The following is a 19722-nucleotide window of genomic DNA, read 5'->3' as shown; positions in this document are numbered from 1 at the left end:
AGTATACCTGAAGAGATTGCCTTGGATTGGGAATATGTAGTCAGCTAGTTGGCTGCGGTTTTGGTTTAGTAAATACTTTTGGTATTTCTTTTAAACATTGCCTTTGGGAGGTAGAATTAACCTCCACATTGTCCATCAGATTGAATCCTATGTCTTTTGTTTTGACAAGGCTTGAACTGGCGTATCGGCCAGCAGTCAGTATTGGACGATTATAGGCAAATGGTTCCTTTACATTTTCTGGATATTTCAAACAGATTTTGCTTTTCCACCCCTCTCATTTCACCACTGCACTCCGGCTGGGCAAAACCCCTGAGCAAGATGAACATGTTCTGACATAAACATTTAGTTAGACCCATGAATTGAATTTTTTTGGTATTTAGATAATCTGTCGAATTACTACCTGATCTTAAGGTTATTGCTTGTATAGCTCCTGGTATTATTGTACTCATGTGCGACTTGAGAAACAGAGCACACTGTCCTTATATTCAAAGCCGGCCAGTGAATCCAGCACGCTCTTTGCAGAGCAGCCGCATGACCAGCTTCAGAGTTTGCATGGTCTTCAGTAGGGGAGCGGGTGCCGTACCATACCGTCCCCGGGTGGGTCGTTGAATGATACGTTTCAGGATACTTTTCTGTTTCTTTCCCATTTTTGTTCACACGCGTAGTGGTTTTCAATGTCAGTTTGAGTTTAAACTGCAACTGCTAGCTACAAAGTCTAATTACCACAGGACAGTCAGATTGTAGTCAGCCAGTGTATAGCGGCAGACTAGCACTGAAGTGCTGTTGTCATTACCATGGTAACCTCCATTCAGGCACTGCTGAACATTTCCGATATGAGATATTTTGGCTTAGAGTAGGCTTCGGTGACGTCTCAAGATGTTTTGTAAATTTAGCCTCAATAGACCACATTACTTGTTACTGGAAATACTTTTGTTTCCTCTAATCCTTCCACAGCATACTTGTAAAGACATGGGGTTTGGCATCCAAAATGAGATTTTATATCTACCTGGTCATTTTCTGGTGAACCAAAAAGTTACCATGATGCCCTGTCTAGATGGATTTAGACTGCAAGCAGTTTGAGAGCTATAATCTTCAGAAACACTGTTAATTTATACAAATGACTCCTTAGCTAATTTCTCCCCTTCAGAAGCCCAACAGTGGCATTTTAAAGTGGGTTTTGAGTCAAATACCTTTGCATTTATCTCATAATTCATTATCCAAATTATTTTGCAGTTTGTTATTAATATATGGATTTTGTTGAAATAAGGTATCATCAGAAGGGTACACTGGTACTGAATTGACAAAACATTGGTATCATCGCTTTCCTATTTGTGCATCTTTAGTTTTGACATGAATGCCCTTCTCTCTGCAGTAAAAGAAGGCACAGCAAGGCGCATAGAAAAATTTCCATACTCGATGACATTACATCGCAATGTCCGATCGTTTGGGGCAAATAACCAAGTCCAAGGATGGGAAAAGCAAGTATTCCTCACTCAGCCTGTTTGATAAGTACAAGGGAAAGTCTATAGAAACTCAGAAAACTGCAGGTAGGTCATACATTTTTGTAAAATACTTGTTTGTTTAGCTCTTATTTGCATGGCTTATGTAGAAGGGACCAATACATAAAATTAGCAGTTTGCTTTATTCACACCTCTCTCATCTGTGTCCTCTCTTTTCCTCCTGCCTTTCCATTTCACTTCTCTCCCCACAGTTCCGCGACATGGCTTACAGAGTCTTGGCAAAGTGGCCGCAGCCCGGCGCATGCCCCCACCCGCTCACCTGCCGAGCCTGAAGTCAGAGAACAAAGGAAACGATCCCAACGTGATTATTGTGCCCAAAGACGGAACAGGATGGGCAAACAAACAGGAACAACCCGATCAAAAGAGGTGGGTGAGGGACTGGGCTGGACACTGGGAAAAGATTGTTTATGACCTCTATGGGCCCCATCAATGTTTTTCCATGTTCAGATGACCAGTGGGTAGATGCATGCTGGTGGGCTGTCCAGAGTCTTTAGGCGGAATCCGGACCAGCCGTAAACAGCCAAAGGACAGGGATGGTGGGCTGTGGGCAGTGACAGCAGGAATCATCAGGCAGCAACTAGAGCTGCAACATTATCTTGACTACTTTGGAGAGGGACAGTTAGGTGTTTTCAGGGCTCCAGTCTTTCCGAGATTCTGTTGGACTACACCATTTGGCATTTTCCTTGGATCCAAAAGGATTCCTATGCATGTAATTCAGACCAACTAGTCCCGGTCACATAAATGAATGCAGAGTAAACATGTGGTACGGACTCAACCTAGTCCCCAGCACAAACCTGTTTCAATGTAAAACATGAGTATGCCAGTGACACGGCCCCTGAATGATCCAGTGCTGTGATTTTCGCCTTCACACCCCTCTGCGGCCAGGCTACTCACTCACACCAAGTCCCGGCAGCATATCTCCCCTATCCTCAGTGAATTACACTGGCTTCCTATCTCCCAATGTATTGACTACAAGATCCTTATACTGACATTCTTAATCCCTAAACAATATCGCCCCTGGCTACCTCTCCGACCTTCTTCTGTATCAACCTACGCACTCACTCCGTTCTGGTACTGCAAGCTACCTCTCAGTCCAAGCTCAAAGGCTTCGGTGACAGGGCATTCTCAAGGGTTGCTCCTAGGCTCCACCCAAAACCATCTGTGACTCTGAGACTCTCCCCATCTCCCAGCAACAACTCAAGACTCATCTGTTCAAAATCGCCTACCCTAGCTATGCCTAATCCAATTCTCTCAATTTTCTTTGTTTTCTTTTGGTAGTTTTTGTTTCTGTTCCATGTTCATTTTGTGAAGCGTCTTTGGGTCCTTAAAGCACTATATAAATATAATGTATTCTTTTTATTACCCATGGGCCAGACCATACTTAAACCTGAACCCTTCTAATTTGGGAGGGAAGAAATTGAGAAGAACGTTACAACAGTAATTTAAGTAAGGATTAGCCTTTCTGTATAGTGTTTTCACAAATGTAAAAAAAAAATTTGCTATGTGGAAATACATTTGATATGCTCAACAAAAAAGAGATCAAGGACACAATCAGCAAGTAGCCTGAATGGGGTCGGCCCTAGGTATTAGGTGTAACAAATAATTTTGGTGGGGGAAAATAGAAAATATTTAATTCCCTGGAAAGTGGCATTCCATTTGTTTGTTTTTGTTTATTCAACCATTTGTGTTTCTCTGCATAGTGGATCTATAGAGCCTGTTGGACTGATGAACAGAAAAAATATAGTATTTTGTGAAAAACTTAGTCATTTGAGAAAACGTTTGAAGCGATTTATATGGACTAAAGGCGTTAATTTGTTCCAAATGGTAAGACTCAAGGCTGTCTGCATCTGTTTAGAAGTTTGCTTTCTTGAGGGACCGAAGGATATACATTGAGGTGCTTACACAGCGTCTGGCAGAGACCTCTGAAAAGAAGGCTTAAAAGACATATCCAGCTTTGACTGGTTGGCTATCTTTCAGCATTATAGTGTCCTCAAACACTCTCCAAAGATGATTAAGACCTACTTAAAGTGGATATCTACAGATGGAACACCTCAGAGCCCTGACTTGAACATAAAACCTGTCCAAAAAAGTTGCTATAACTATAAAGTGTTGTGGCAAATCCTGCAAGAAGCTTGGAAGTATTGACTGTAAAGCAAATTCTGTTTTCGTCAAGGGGCAGCTCAGGATATAGACTTGTTTTTTGGTACTTTTCATTGTGTTGATGTTTCTTTGTGTTTACTTCAGTATAGTTTAGTGTTTTTGCATATATTCATGGATTTGAAGTGTTTTCTCCAAGAGGGTTCAGAGCTCGACAATAACGATGGCCCGATGGCTCTGGGCGAGTAAAAGTCAAGTGGGGCCTAATCAAACTAGCAAGTCACTGTCTCGATCGGGCAACCGCAAAGAGAATGGAGATATTAAAATAATAATTGCGTTATAAACTCAACATCCTCCATTTGTATCGTAATCTGGCACATGCACAAAACTACCTTGCAGCTCTTTGCGTGTGCTGTTGACCAGTCAAGAGTTGATTAGTGATGTGACGTGTGGCTGTCTGTTATTGTTTTTCAATAAAACATTTAAAAACTTGCGCAAGTCACTCAATTGATGAAGGCAGTAAAGGATTACTATGAGCTCAAACGAAAGCAAAATTTTATTTGTTGCCTGTTTCGATGTCAATGGGACTCTGATGCACTGTCGTCTGTCCTAAGTTCCTGGCAAGAGTGGAGATATTTGGGTCTTTTTATAAAGGCACTGACAACCTTCGCAAACAATGCCTGACCAGCCATGCCGATAGTAAACAACACCTGGTCTGCATTACAGACAAGCGGATGGCTGACAGTCCGTCTTCAGGGCCCTATGTTGTATCAGGGATTTAAATGCAGATGCCCATTGGGTGATTGTATGACATAACAACCACATACCCAGTAACTGACGAACCAGCCGATCGCCTGGTTCCCTGGGGTGAATGAGTTAGTGTTTTGAAAGTAAAATGCTTTACCCCCCCTCATTTATTAGAAATGTTATGAAAGAAAGAAAAATATTTATCCAGAATGCATTTCATAAATGATGATTCATGTTAAGTAACAAATGTATTTGGTTCTATGTTGTGACACTGATAAATAACAACTTTTGGAAGGAGAAGATTTTGGGCCAGTAAGTTTCAAGTGGGACCAGTGGCAAACACATGTTTACGTTGAGCCCTGGGGTTACTACTATTTGCTGGGGTTACTATCTTTTTACTCAGTCATAAGACATTTTCCATTAAGGTGGCAGCATGGGGGCAATGTCTGAGAATTACTTGAGAATGGGACTGTTGTGAATTCCATGTAGAATTGAGGTACGGTAGTAGTTGTAGTGCTACTGGCACAGTGCTGAACCATCTGTATGGGAGGCCCCAAACCATTAATGGCACCACCAACACACGCCCAAACCACAGAAACGCTTCACACAAGCCTACTAGCTTATTTACAAACTGCATAGGTATAATTTCATTGTGCCCTAGCAGTCATATGCAGTAGCAGCTTTTACACTGTATTGCAATTGCCAATTTATGTAAAAATAACAATTTCAAGTGTTACACTAATGTTTTTAATTCATCTCATCCCTGCTGGGAAACAATGTGTCCTGTTTGTATCATGCTGTGTCTTGGCCCAAGATGCATGTTTGTAATGTCTCTTCCATCTGTCCAAAATGATGTGGTAACGTTCCCTATTTCTCCTCCCTCAGTTCCATTGTATCAACAGCACAGCTGCCGGAGTTGCAGCCGCAGCTGGCTTTACAGAAATCTGTCTCAAATCTCCAGAAGCCCACACCGGTAGCCAGCCAGGAGGTGAGTTTGGAGTTATTCCCCTAAATCTTGTTTTCACTGTTGTATTGCCATCATTTTATTGGGATCTGTTTGTAAATTAATTTCTGTCGGTTTTCACCTCAGAGCACAAACACAGGTGGACCAAAGCAATGGGCCCAGCTAAATGGAAAGGCAGTAGAACTAGATGGTGAGTTGGAATGGGAAACGTGTCTGCTCTAAATGGATTTAAGTGTAAATGGTCAACATCGATGGATTTGCTCTCAGACCATGTGCATGCGCCAATTTACCGCAGTTCTCCACCAAGCCTCAATGATTCTCCAGCAGCGCCTTTTGAATGGTTTTAAAGCTGTGCCTCCTGTTTCCATGGCAATGGCAGGTTTAAGGGCCTCAAACCGACTGCAGCCCTTCTCTCACGAGGAATTTCCAACGCTGAAGGCTGCTGGGGAACAGGACAAGGCTGGCAAGGAAAGAAGCGCCTTCGATCCGTCGTATGGGCCCGGACCAAGCCTCCGCCCCCAGAGTGAGTCTGGTGTAAGCTGCTGTGGTGGCAGTGACATGTACTTGAGGTCAAGTTAGAAAGTGGCTCCTGTGCTATGACTATGAATAGTGTAGCATCCTCAGTCTGCTTGCTACTAATCTGTCGAGTGCAATGTTGTGCACCTACTTTTTCCGCGCTGTCTTCTTAAACCACTGGCACGTTTCCTTAAATGATTAATCTCCTCCAGATGTGACAAGTTGGAGGGAGGGTGGTGGGAGAAACCTCGTGCCCTCCTCCCTGCCGGCTGGCCTGCCCTCAGAGCCTGAGGGAAAGGCCGTCAACGTGGCTGAGACTGGGAGCCCTCCTCCTCTCCCCCCCTCGGCCTCCCCCTCAGCCCTCTCTGCCTCCGTGGTCAGTCCCACCGCTGCCACCATCGTCAGCGTCCCTCCAGCCCTGGAGCCCAAGGAGCCATCCCTGCGTCCGTCACTGCCTGTCCGCAGGCCTGTCGCCCCTGCCCTAAACCAACACCAGCTTCACCATCCTACAACCACCACCACCACGTACCATGACATGCTGCCTGCCTTTGTAAGTAGCAAAGTCTTGCTGTCCATTTGTTTCCCTTTACGACACCCAGGGGTGAAATAAACTGAATTCCTGCTGGGTATGCATTTTGTGTGGGTGTAATCATCAAGTTGCATAGACTACATGCTGTATAATCCCAGTTAATTTAGCAGCCTAAGATATTCATGGACCTAGTTGTAGAGAAGTGCAATGGGTTCGCTGATATATATCTGGGCCAGTATGGGCTTTTCTAGTCCTTCGGCTGTCAGCCATGTCCTGTCAGTCACTACGATAGTCCCTCTATATAGCGTATTCAATAGCGTATTCAAGTGCACCCCCTAGTGTTGAATCTGATAACTGCTATGCCGCAGCTACTAACTGTCATCTGCACGTGTCCACTCTAGCTGTGAGAACATTCATCGTTTAGATGCACCAAGCCATTGAATTACTAAACAATTCCAGCATCCAAACTGCACTTTGTAATTTGATTAATGGAATTGGCTGACTTATTTTCACCTGTCATGTCACATTAATTCCAGATTCTTTCTGATTCCTTTTTTATTTTCTCCTTTGGTTTGTAGATGTGCCCCAAAGAAACTCGTGATGCTCCCGGCGCTGCTGAACACACTGGCCCTGTAACCGTGGTGGCCCCAGTCCGTTTTGACAACAGGCCCACGGTCAGGCAGCCCTATCCCAGTAACAACCAAGAGTCAGTCAAGTGAGTAGTCCCCTGCATAGACCTACTAGTCTATAAGATGCTGAGGATTCCTTTTTTTGTTATTAGCAAGAGGAAATGATGGTACACTTCTTGTGTCACAATGTTTTATTTGCCCTTGTAGCGGCGAGGTGAGGAGAGGAGAAAACCGCTTCATCCGCGGGCCCCCTCGCAACCCGTCCTCCCGGCCAATCCGTCGGCCTGGCGACAGACCCCCTCGTCCGGCCATTATCAACCCAGAGGACCTGAAGGATCTGGATGAGTTGGACAATGACTGTGAAGACGGCTGGGCAGGTACAGGCTATATTCATACTTCAACTGAAATCACATAATCGAGGCGCCACATGTCATGTACCCCAATGAAACTAGATGAACCTTGAATAAAATGTTGCTCCCTTGCTGTTCCAGGTCTCCATGAAGAAGTTGATTACGGCGAAAAACTCAAGTTCAGTGACGATGAGGAGGAGCACGCCACTGGCGAGAAGAACAAAATGTGGTGAGGTTACCTCAGCTGTTACCCCTATGGCTCTGAACTGAGTATTATCCCTGTCATTTCTGGTTGAATGAAGAGCAGTGAATATGTTTCAATGACTGACTGTGATCTCTGACCCAGGGCTGAATGGGAGAACCAGCAGCGTGAGCGTCAGTTGTCTCTGAGCTCTGGAGAGGGGACATACCCCCAGGAGGCCCCTGAGGATGAGGCTTACCTGGCCTACCAGGAGCAGATGGCCCATAGGAAGACCAATGGCAGGTTCCCTTCTGGAGAAACCCAGGTAAAATGGTGCCTCAGTCTGTTGCCATGACTGTTTCCCCTATCCTCTTCAATGCCACTAATCTCAAAGTTTGGAAGAAATACGGAGGGCACCTATGCATATTTCTTCAATCGTCTTAAATGACAGGAAACTAGTGAAGGTCTTAAGACAGTGCACATGATTACACTGGCCCAAGAGTAATTATTGTTCTCCATAACCCTGGATGAAATAAAACTGCCTGAATGGTCAATGTTTAAAATGGAAAATGGAGGAGCACATTATTATTATTGTTATTATTACTAATGCTCAAGCATTTAAGTACTCACTTTATTTACACCAATAATAAAGTCATTTAATATTCCATGTTGCAGTTGTTTAGTCATTGTCCTCTGGTCTCATGATGACATGCTGTGTACTCTGCTGTGTCAAGGCTCTGCAGAAGTGCTCTGTCCAGGGATTGGCCAACCATAGTGATAACCTTGACGACCAGGAGGAGCGACATGGACAGTCCCAGGGCCCAGCCCGGGCTAAATTTGTGTCACCTGAGCTCTCTGAGGCCGTTGAGAGAGCTCGGCGGCGCAGGGAGGAGGAAGAGAGACGTGCCCGTGAGGAGAGACTGGCCGCGTGTGCTGAGAAGCTCAAGAGGCTAGATGAGAAGTTTGGGAAGACTGAGAGGCAGTTGTCAAGGTCTGAGGAGGGTTCGAAGGACGCCGAGAGCAAGGAGGCAGCACTTTCCCCTGGCAGGGAGGGCAAAACCCACCCAGAGAGCTGGCAGTACAGCACAAAAGGTTTTCCACCTTTACTGTTTGTTTTTATTTATCCATTTGGGTTGTTAGAATAATTATTAGCAATTATTTCCTAGCATATGCTGAAATTGGATATTTTACTCAATTTCTTTTACTGAAAAGCCATGTAGGTAACAATTTCACTGAAAAGCCATGTAGGAACCATGTGAAAGTGGGATTTTAACCCACTCCGTCACCTGTTCCAGACACCGAGTGTTCCTCGGAGCATTCCACCAGCCAGCCGGACTACAGGGATGAGACCACCTTGGGTTTTGCACCATATCGCAGTGATGATGATACGGGTGCCGAGCCCACCTCCCCCCTGCCCGACTACGCCCACCACCAGGCCCCCAAGTCCCTCCCACCACGCTTCCAAAAGCAGCACCAACAGCAGGTGAGCCTCCTGGCCTACGCCATCTGACGCCTTCCCCGCAGCCCCTTCCCCCTGACTCCTAATTTCCTAATCCCTCTTCTAATTGCCAGTGGGATTAACAGCCCGCAACTAGGGCAGACACGATTGACATTTGACCATTAATTGTCACACACAATTGGAATCAACTATTTAATTGTCTATATTGTGAATTGGATGCCATTATTATAGTGTAAGGCTAATAATAATGTAATAATACACCTGTGATCAGGACATCTTCACATTTGTGTTCACGCTTTTGATTGCCACCTTTCTGGAGCAAATCCCACAATTTTTGTCCTCCAAATAACTAATTTGACTTAAAACCAAAATGCGCCCAGAGCAGTGCAGTTGTATTCGGCTTTGGAACTGCCACTAAATCCATGTTGTGAATGATTGCTCTACATGAAATGCTACCGCAAAGTAATGACAAATTTTCCTGCGCATCGTAACAATTCACCTCCCACTCTACTGCACATATTATTATAGGCTAGTTATTTGAAATGGTTCATTCTAAAGCTGTTATGTAGGCCTTCCTAACATGGCAAAACATGTTTGAACGCTTAGTTGATTAATTCAGTTAAACATGTACAAGGGCGATTCTTTTTATTTTCAAACATAGGCCTTCATATGCACTGGGACAACAGATATTTCTATATATGAATTTTAATGTCTGTTGTCTAATTAGAAAATATGGGTGGAAATGACTAAATTCGACAAAATATTTTTCAACCTCTTGTGTGTTTTCTTTTGTCGGTCAGAGTTGATATGACTAATAGGCAACTGAAATTGGTTTGTCTATTTACTAATACATTTGAGAACAATTCTAAACTCTGTTTAATCATACTGAAATTAAGAAGGATATAATTTCCAGTAAATTATTTTTGCCTAAAATTTTCTGCAGAGCTGTCAAACGCTGTTGCACCCCTGGGCTAGACATCCTAATCGATTGAAACTGACATGTTATTTGTTGAGACGTTTCTAATATCGGCGTAAAATTCCCTCATTCAGATTTTAAACACATGCCAAATGATCATTGTAAGAAAAATAGCAACAGATTGGATATGAGGGTATTTTGAAGGTGCCAAATGATGTTCTTGTTGTTCTGTTGGGTAGAGCTTTAACTTGTGTGGTGGATCTACAAGAAAAGGCACCTAAAAAAAATAAAGACCCACTCACTGCTTACTCACTTCCCAAAGCATTTTAAACCGCATTTAGTCACGCTGTTAACCCCTTACTTTCAAAGGCCCTAGTCTAAATGAACAGGGCTACATTGAAATGTTTCTTACAGCGTGTACACACACACACACACACACACACCAGACTATAGATTTTTCAGTGGTGGCTCCAGTGCTACTTATAATTTCTACTTGGTCATGTATACCTTTTCTATGTATTTTATTCAGCTAGTAATTGGTAACCCAAAGTGTTTTCGCATCATTTAACTGTTTATTTTTTGTAGTTGTGATTGTACCGATGTGTAACTAAGTGGGTTCCTGATCTTTGTCCCCGTCTTCACCCTCCCTTCTCAGGAGCAGGTGTTTAAGATGCAGCACTGGCAGCAGCAGTCTGGCCACCCTGCCTCCTCTGGCTCTAGCCACACACAGAGGGGCTACTACCCACCCCACATGCTTGGCTTTGACCCCCGCTGGATGATGATGCCACCATTTATGGACCCCCGGATGGCCCAGGGCCGCTCCCCTGTGGACTACTACCCCAGCACTCTCCACTCTTCAGGTGAGCCCTGGGGGACCCTTTATACTGAAGTATAATGATGAAGGAACTTGATTTGATAATTTGTTTTTATTGTTGGGAAATCGTTGTTTTTCTGTTTGGGGAAAATGCTTTTTGTTTATTATGTTATAATCTTTTTATCTTTAATTACAGTATTTCCAATTAATAGTAAAGCTGCTTAACTGCTTAACGCAGAAACTCTCCAACAGCCTCTTGAGTTCAGGTTCAGGATATTTGTCCTCTGTCATATCCCCCTTTATGCACCAACTGTTGGAGCCTCACCACTGGTTCTGACGCCCTGCTACTGAACCCGGTTGGGATGGTGCCTCGACACCTTAGACCCCAGCACCACTCTAAACCTAACAGAATAATATAGATCTTCAAATAACCTGTAAAACCCTCTTTTGGCCACACTGTAGGAATGATGAAACCAATGGCGCAGCCTGACCACCTGAACAGCCCAAGTTCTGTTTCTGACGAAGGCTGCCATCCCAACATGCACCAGGAGAGGAGAGCCCCCTCCACTGAACCCTACCCTGTTTGGAGCCAAGATGGCTACCCCTCTCGCAGTTTCACCCCACCCTACCAGAGACAGCATGAGAGCTCAGACAGGAGCCAGCCAGATGACCGGAGTGACCGGGCCTGTTCCCAGCAGGACTTGTATGAAGACCAGAGTAACGAGTGCCTAGACCACCCCTCTGATGGCCTTTCCCATCCTACCTACCACCAGAGCAGAGGCCCAGACAGAGACCATTTGCTCTCTGCGGTCCCAAGCCGCCCCCAACAACAGCAGATAGACAGTGACTACCCCAAACAGGAGGCCAAAGATAGGCACTTGAAGGACAGCACTGATCCCCGTGATGAAGCCTTTGACACCTCCAAGGAAAAGGGCTTTGACTCAGACTTCTGGAGACGAGATGGGGGCCAGAAGAAGGAAGGTGGTCCTCCTGTACAGAACCAGTGGTCTGATCCTGGCTCCAGCTCATCCAGCAGCAGCATCAGCCAGCCCTCAGAGACCGCAGGTAGGATCTTGATCCGCAGGACCGGACCCATCAAGAAGCCCGTGCTCAAGGCCCTGAAGGTGGAAGACAAGGAGAACGAGAAACCCGAGGTGGAGCCTGAGGAGAAGGTAGTCCCTTACCGCCTGGAGAAGGAGGTGCTAACCAACGTATATGACTTGAAGAAAGACAACCAGCCCCTAGTAAATAACAGACGCTCAGCTTCACCTGCTATTGAGAAGCTTCCAGAAGATAAGCAGCACCAACTACCAGCCCCCGCTAAAGTCGACCGGCCAGCCAGTACCCACAATGAGGATTTGCCCAAGGAGAACAGCTGGGACGGCGGGAAGAGCCAATCCCCCAGAGACAGCCAGGAGACCAGGGAGCCTGCAGCGCCGAGACGCAACAACTGGATCTTCATTGATGAGGAGCAGGCGTTTGCTGGAGCCAGAGGAACTGGTAGAGGTCGAAGTCGCGGCGGCTTCAGGGAGTTCAGCTCCAGAGCAGACCGTGGTGGCCGGGGAGGTCGAGGTGGGGAGAACCCCAGAGGAGGCTACAACTATAATAACAGCAGGGACTCTGCTGGGGCCCAGAGACCAGGCAGAGGCAGAGGACTGCCCAGGGACTTCACCAAGGTTGAGGACCTGCAGAGAGGGAAGCCTAGGAGGCGCAATGTCAGTGAAACTCTGAGTGAGGCATCAGAATACGAGGAGCTGCCCAAGCGGAGACGCCAGAAGGGCTCTGAGAACGGAGAGGGTGGCAGCTACCCAGAGCAGGGAGAGATCAGGAAGGCCGACCGAGACTCTTGGAGGTCCAACAAGGTGTACACTGACGACCAGGTGGCCGGTGACAACCGAGACAAAGCTAAAGCCGGTGGCAGGGGGTTCGGAGGCGGTGGCCGCTCTCTTCCTCCCAGACTCGATGCTGGCAGGGTCTACAACAATGGCCGCGGGTTCAACAACGGCTCCAGAGACACTTGGAGGGGCCGGGGGAGCCAGTTTGGCAACGGTGGCGGGCCCATGCAAGAAAACGGCTATGGCACCGACAGCTACTCCAGGAGACCAACGACAGACCGCGAGCCCCTCAAATACGCCCCCAAGTTTGCTGGCTCTACTGGCTCCTTTGTGGAGAATGGCACTGAGGACCGCAGTGGGGAGGGGGAGTACTACATAGACAATGACAACTCGGGACAACAGCTGTTGAGAAGACGCCGGCCGCCACGCCAGGACAAACCACCACGCTTCCGCCGGCTGCGTCAAGAAAGGGAGCCGGGCAGTAGCCAGTGGACCAGCGACGAGTACATCAATGGATCAGACGGATTCGCCTACCCTTGGCCGGGCCACTCCAAGGAGGCAGGTAGAGAGGATGGCTGGCCCACTGGCCACTACTCTGGAGGGGCTGCTAGGTCCGGTGGTCAGCACGGCCAGACAGAGGACTGGGAGACGGGCTCAGAGAACAGTGACTTTAGTGACTGGAGGGAGAAGCGTGGTGTAGGGCAGCAGCCAAACCATGGAGGAGACGTGCACTCAGACTCAGGCCATGGAGAGCCAGGCTCCGGAGAGAAGAGGGAGCTAGCCAAGAGGAGCTTCTCCAGCCAGCGGCCCTTGGTAGACCGGCAGAACAGGAAAGGAGAGCCGTCCCTGTTGGAGGGGAACAAAGTGCCGCGCTCCTTGGACAACCCCAACGTTCAGCCTTCTTCCAACAGGAATGATGGCTGGCAAAACGGAGGGGCGTCCAACCATAAGAGGTGATTACCTGCTAACTTTAGTCCCTTAAATTGGTGAAAGAACATTCCAAAAAAGTTTTTTCCACCCTGACTTATGGGTTTAAACATCATTGAAGCATCAAGACACTGGCTTTTAAAAAGAACACTTGGCAACACTAGCAGTCCATAGCCATGCATCACAGTGAGCAACATGCATGGCAACATGTCAAAAGGCTAATTCCCCATTGGACTATTAGCATAATGCACAATAATATACGATAATGCACTGTTGTATGGCTAATTGTTTTACAGTTAATTTTGAATATCACTTGATAGGCTAGGTGATATGCTTCTATGATCAATCATAAAACAAATCTATAGGTTCACGCATCCACCTCAATATTTTGATTTGTGAATAGCCTAAATATTCTTATATCTGCTTTCCTAAATGCAGCATTGTAAGTTATTTAAAAGTTTAAACAAAACGTACACATTTCTTGACCCAAAGTTGAGGCAACATAAATTGTCTTATTAGAATGTACCACCACAAAAAATGTGTATTCTAATTGGTGTTCCCCCTGATCTTGTCATTCAGACATTGTGGTAATCCTAAGTGGTATCCCCCTGACTTGAGGAATTTCTCTTCCTTTTTCTAGCCGGAGCCCAGAGACAGGGCCCGTCTACATTGTTGAGCAGTCTGATGAAGGCCATCTGTCCAATGAGTCCTCAGGGAAGAAGCTGGAGAAGGAGCTGAAGTCCGGGTCTGTTAAGGGAGATATGGTAGAACCACTCTCCCAGTACGACCTTAACAGCTACCAGAGTGAGTATGCCAGGCACTTCATAGTACCAGATACACGAGTCATATTAAATCACAAATTACTTAAATCGGAACCAGTAGTCTCAAACTGGTTGACCTCCGGCCAAGTGTGGCCCACAGGCTCATTTGATGTGGTGTTTATAAAGACGGGTAACAAATTGACGGAAAAACCTTGCTAATGAGGGGTTCATACTCTGTTGGGATACTTTAATATCCCTTTCCTTGTTGTTCTGGATGGACTGTTCTTTCTGAGGCTGTCTGATCATGTCCTGCGTTGACGTTGTCAGTCACATGGGAAGGAGTTGCTCTTCTGTTTCCTTACATATTGCAGTAATGCACAAGCGTCATAGGCATTGAATATGTGCCACAATTTCCAACCCTAGTTACTGTCTGTCCCATTGATCTAAATGCAGATGTATCTTTAGTCTGTTTTCCTTTTGAAACACTAGCTAGTTGTGCAGTCTGTGACTAAAGACCCTGCCGTCCTTGCCCCCATAATGAACACACTTTCAAAGTCACCTAGATCCTTTCTTCTTGCCACATCTTGGTCCAAAATCGAGGTCAGCCGAGCCTATTTGGCTTTGGCAGAGCGTGATGGGGTGTTAATTGCTGTATCTTATCATGCGGGGAACCTGTATGGAAGCATCTGTTTTATGTTCCTCCAATCATTTATTCAGGTTTTTCCTCTAATTTGTCACCTGCCTGTATCTTCCAGTTGAAGGGGATACTGGGGGTCCCCTTCCCAGTCCAGATGGCTTCCAGGATCTGTCCAAAAAGCCACAGCGACGCCCGCAGGAAGATGACAGGAGGAGGAAAGACCAGGGAGTTTCAGTAAGCTGCCAGATTCACACTTTGTGCCAAAGGGTGTAAAAGACTGGAGTAAAGTTGTACTGTTTTGAAATTGATTGACGCAAGTATCAGTTTTTTTTTTCCTCATTCTCACTTGTATATATGCTAAATGTATAGCTGTACAAGTTTTTCTTTACATCATTTTGAAAAAGATTGCCCCTTTACCACACTGCAGGTGCCAGTAAAAAACAGGCCGATCACCTCCAAGATGCCCCCGCGGTTTGCAAAGAAGCAGAGTAGCATGACAATGGATCAGCCAGAGGAGGGCCTCTCTGCTAACAACCTGGGCACTGAGATCTGGGAGACCAACAGCTCAGGTACGAGTAGAAGACAGACAGCCCAGTCACCCCAGACCCTGTCTTCTTTTGTCAACTGTGTTGAGTTCCTACTCTTCCTTCCCTCAGCTCTGTCAGTCCAGTCATCTGGAGGAGACTCCTGGACTAAGCAAGTGTCCTACACCGCCAGCGAGCCCAACTCTGAGGACTCTGACGCTGGGCCCGAGCAGAGCAAGGAGCAGCACAAGCCCGGGCCCATCGGGAACGAGCGCTCGCTCAAACACCGCAAGGGCTCGGAGGGCGTGGAGCGCCTGGAAGGCGGGCCCATCACTCCCGTCAATGGGGTGGACCTCCACGTGGACACGGTTCTGCCCGTCCCGCCGATTGAGTTTGGCGTGAGTGCCAAGGACTCTGACTTCAGCCTGCCCCCTGGCTCCACCCCAGTGCCTGTGTCCAATCCTGTCACCAAGCTGCAAGATGCCCTCGCCAGCAATGTGAGTACAAATGGAGTACTACTAGATTTAAGTGGTCACCTCATGTTTACGGAATGGGTTACAGAATTGACTAAGTGGCTTACTGAAATTCACAATACCGTCAAAGGGATGGATGGCGGTGTGTGACTGAGTAGTGACTAAATAATTTGTATGCAGCCGGCCCTAACCCAGGCCATCCCCATGCTGCGTAGAGATCATCTGCAGCCTGGCATCAATCTCAACCCAATCTCCTTTCCCAGCGCCGATCTAACACTCAAGGTACATTACTGCCTTACACTCACAGCTGACCGCTATTCTTGTTCAAGACGTTTAATTCTCAGTCACCTACCAGGTTAAATTAAGCCTAGATAAGGTAGTTAATGTCACTAACGTAATGTTAGTGAACACCTTTTTTGTGAACTTCACCCACTCTTCGTCAGATGGAGTCAGCCCGTAAGGCGTGGGAGAACTCCCAGTCTCTCCCCGAGCAGGGCTCGCCTGTTGGGGGTACCTCTGGCGCCCAGCCTCCCTGCAGTGTGGGCTCCTCCAGTGGGGTCAGCTACAGCTCCTTTGGTGGGGTGTCTATGCCCCCCATGCCCGTGGCGTCCGTGGCCCCATCCATGTCCATGCAGGGTAAGAGGACTCTCAGACACGTTGACACTGGTGTAGTTGCTGTATTTGCGCAAGGACTATGTATTGTATGACTGTAGGATTGTACAGCTATCATGGAGTTAGAAATGTGCTGAAGTGTAAAATCAGTAACGTTATTGTTAGCAGTCACTTACAGACAGACCGCAAAAAGCAACAACTGAAACGAGAATAAATTCTGCCTACTGCGTGTACACCCAGGGGTTTACACATGGTGGCTACCGTGGCTGAGTATGTGTTGGTTACCATTTACAACAATGCTCTGCTGAAGCTAGGTTTGGTATGTTGTCTAAAAATTACTTTAAATTAGATAGACAACTACATGTGACAGCGAGGTAAGCAGATTATTTGTATTTCTTATGTGTGCATTATTATTCTTGTTAGCATTATTAGGCTGTACATCATACTGGCGCATCTGGCAAGTTTTGGCAAATTCAATTTAACTTGCTGTAACCTGCAGATACCCTGTTTCAAACAGCACTGTTTTTCCTGTCTCTGTAGGTAACCACATCCCACCGCTCTATCTGGACGGGCACGTCTTTCCCAGCCAGCCTCGTCTGGTGCCCCCGAACATGACCCAGCAGCAAAGCTACCAGCAGGTATTACACTCAGGAAGTAGTCCAGAAGTCCTAAGAGTTGTTACAATAGTCCTGAAATGGTAGCTCTCTGTAGTATTACTATTTCATTAATTACTCTATCCTATACAGTTGTCCTGTTATATAGGCATTGTCGTTATTTTCTCTTGACTTTTGTCATTATCGATAGTGTTTTCTAAACTGTACTATTTGTGTTCACTATTCCATGTTTGGACCCAGGCGGCGGCTGCCCAGCAGATCCCCATCTCCCTGCACACCTCTCTACAGGCGCAGGCCCAGCTTGGTCTCCGGGGGGGGCTGCCTGTCTCCCAGTCCCAGGAGATGTTCAACTCCATTCCCCCCTTCAGGTCCCAGGTGTACATGCACCCCAATCTGTCCCAGCCCAGCCCCATGGTGTTGTCGAGCGGTGGCCCCCTCAAGGGGCCCTACTCGGCCTTTGCTGGCATGCAACCGTCAGACATGGTCAAGCCCCAGTCAGGCTCCCACTACCAGCCCATGAATGGCAGTCAGCCCATGGTTTACGACGGCCAGATGAACCCTAACCCTGGCATGGGCTCCTCCCAGCTCATGGACTCTCAGCTTATACAGGTACAGGGGAGCCGCTCAGTCGGCAGCACTCTGGGGAGAGATTTGCTTCTAATCGTCATGTTATGTTTTTGTCAGACAATTTGTTGATCCCCTCTCCTTTCTCCTCTATTTCCAGGTCACAATGCCTCTGCCAGGCTCCCAGCTGCGTTATGGCTCTGCTCAGCAGCACCTCATCCTTCCCCAGTCCATCCAGCTCCAGCAGGGCCAAAACCTTTCCGTTGGAGCCCCACGCAGGATGCTCCCTCCTGGCACCCAGCCTCCAGTCATGACTGGCAGCAGAGAGGTAAGCTCCGTAGGCCCCCTTTCCACAATGTCTTGAATGATTGGTAAATGTTAGCTTTGAGTTTAATTTGGAATGAAAAAAGAATGGTTATTGAATTTAGTGAAACCCGTCCCTTTGAAATAGAAGGGATAGTTCACCTAAATTTCCAAATTACTTGAATGTTTTCACAGAATTTCCCAATGTCTACTGGTCCGTATACTACTTACAAGGTAAGGAAAAACCTGCAAGTGAATTTGTCTTTTGGGTGAACTATCACTTCAATCCCACATTTTGTAGATTGAACATTGAGTAGATAAAATGAAGAGGTTATTACATTTAATGGCAATGTTTGTCTTCCTTCAGACCTCCCAGATGGAAATGAAAGGCTTCCAGTTCTCTGACAAGTCCAATCACTCCCCGGGCATGTCTGGAGGATACAACAGGTGAGCTGTACAGGTTAAAGATGACCCTGCAGCAACATGTCTGCTTTTAGATTAGATCCTTATCCATGTTTGTCATTGTTTCTTGAGAAATTCACAAATAATGCAATGTTGTTAATTTAAACAAATTAATTCAGAAATTACACTGTTCAGCCATTTAAGGGGCAGGAGGTTACCAGTGTGTGTAAATCTTTCCTGTGCTACTTCCTGCCTTGAATTTGACTGGTATAATCATTTGATGGCTTTGCTAGCAGTTACATCTTAATGTCAAACTAACCTCTGTGGTTTTTAACTTTATATAGCCAAGACAGAACAAAGTTTCTTAGTTTTGGAACCATTTCTATGTGGGAAGAATGCCTTTGGTGTGTGTGTTCCTTGTTCAAAACACTTTCACTGCTTGCGCTTCGACATCCACAATAAAGAGTAGTTTCTAACTGTTATGCTGGATGGTAAGTCAGTCATTGATTCTGATGATATTGGAAGCTAATGGTACATATGTCTGTCCCTCCCCACAGACCAGGGTCTGCCAGTCCCAGTGGGAAGCAGTCAGGCCCCGTGGGCCCCCTGTCTGGACATTACACCCAGCAGGTATGAACCAACAGTCTCACACGTGTGGCACATAAACACACCTTGGTAGTTGTAGATACTGCTCACTCTACAATCAACAACCTAGGTCAGCCACCAGTGTAGGTCCTCCAGAGCACTTCGCATACGCACACAAATATGCACTGCTCTTAGACCAGCAGGCCACACAGTCACTCTCTCACAAATCACACACACACAGTCCTGTCCCATTCCCAGCTGCTCATACACACTCATATAGCCTCCCCCTCCCATTTCATTGGAAACAGAAGACCTCATCCATGCAGGCTGTTCAGCAGCGAGGTTGGGCCTGCAGAGGCCCGGGCCTGACCTGTAGTTGCTGCTACAGAGACCCGGCCACCGGCTGGTTTGAGCCCCTGCTGTGTCCCATCCACGGCAAGGTTATAGATGCCTCACACACTCATCATTCTGTTTGTTCAAATAACTGTGATGTTGTTGCACCATTTGAATGACTGATCGGTTTTGACGTGCTGCTACCTTAATCTGCTCTATAAAAAAAAAAGCCCAATGGCCCCTCGACCTTATTGTTTTTTGAGTCATGAAAATGTAGCAATTATATTGGCTGTAATTTTGGAATTCTTTCTGGAAAAAATTCAGCCTTGCACAACTGTCTGCTACCTACTCAAGGTTTGCCTAAGAAAAGATAACCATGTAGATCCACTGAGTCATGTTTCCATGGTAACTGTGTGTGTGTCTCCCACTT

General features: G+C 46.5%; 1 protein-coding gene across 6 annotated transcripts in view; it reads left to right on the top strand.

Annotated features, from left to right (window-relative positions):
- The window catches only part of prrc2b (proline-rich coiled-coil 2B), a 31290-nt gene that overhangs the window by 3632 nt on the left and 7936 nt on the right, over positions 1-19722 (top strand). For 3 of the 6 annotated variants that reach the window (XM_010877974.5, XM_020053332.3, XM_020053336.2), the window contains exons 2-28: positions 1373-1547; positions 1712-1886; positions 5250-5352; positions 5455-5518; positions 5708-5851; positions 6057-6394; positions 6952-7088; positions 7210-7379; positions 7494-7581; positions 7699-7858; positions 8268-8625; positions 8829-9016; positions 10564-10768; positions 11185-13510; positions 14125-14288; positions 15001-15116; positions 15310-15451; positions 15539-15903; positions 16060-16161; positions 16323-16515; positions 17032-17129; positions 17346-17714; positions 17830-17997; positions 18168-18206; positions 18340-18419; positions 18932-19004; positions 19268-19399. In XM_010877974.5, the coding sequence (XP_010876276.2) occupies positions 1433-1547; positions 1712-1886; positions 5250-5352; positions 5455-5518; positions 5708-5851; positions 6057-6394; positions 6952-7088; positions 7210-7379; positions 7494-7581; positions 7699-7858; positions 8268-8625; positions 8829-9016; positions 10564-10768; positions 11185-13510; positions 14125-14288; positions 15001-15116; positions 15310-15451; positions 15539-15903; positions 16060-16161; positions 16323-16515; positions 17032-17129; positions 17346-17714; positions 17830-17997; positions 18168-18206; positions 18340-18419; positions 18932-19004; positions 19268-19399 (6612 nt within the window). In that variant the 5' untranslated portion in view covers positions 1373-1432. The remainder of the gene's footprint in view (positions 1-1372; positions 1548-1711; positions 1887-5249; positions 5353-5454; positions 5519-5707; positions 5852-6056; positions 6395-6951; positions 7089-7209; positions 7380-7493; positions 7582-7698; positions 7859-8267; positions 8626-8828; positions 9017-10563; positions 10769-11184; positions 13511-14124; positions 14289-15000; positions 15117-15309; positions 15452-15538; positions 15904-16059; positions 16162-16322; positions 16516-17031; positions 17130-17345; positions 17715-17829; positions 17998-18167; positions 18207-18339; positions 18420-18931; positions 19005-19267; positions 19400-19722) is intronic. The other 3 variants (XM_020053333.3, XM_010877977.5, XM_020053335.3) reach the window with 3 other exon arrangements.

This window comes from Esox lucius, chromosome 14 (genome assembly GCF_011004845.1).
Source record: "Esox lucius isolate fEsoLuc1 chromosome 14, fEsoLuc1.pri, whole genome shotgun sequence".
NCBI classification, from domain to species: domain Eukaryota; kingdom Metazoa; phylum Chordata; class Actinopteri; order Esociformes; family Esocidae; genus Esox; species Esox lucius.
The sequence above is the reverse complement of the archived record's forward strand: the minus strand, read 5'-3'. Positions and strand labels throughout refer to the sequence as shown.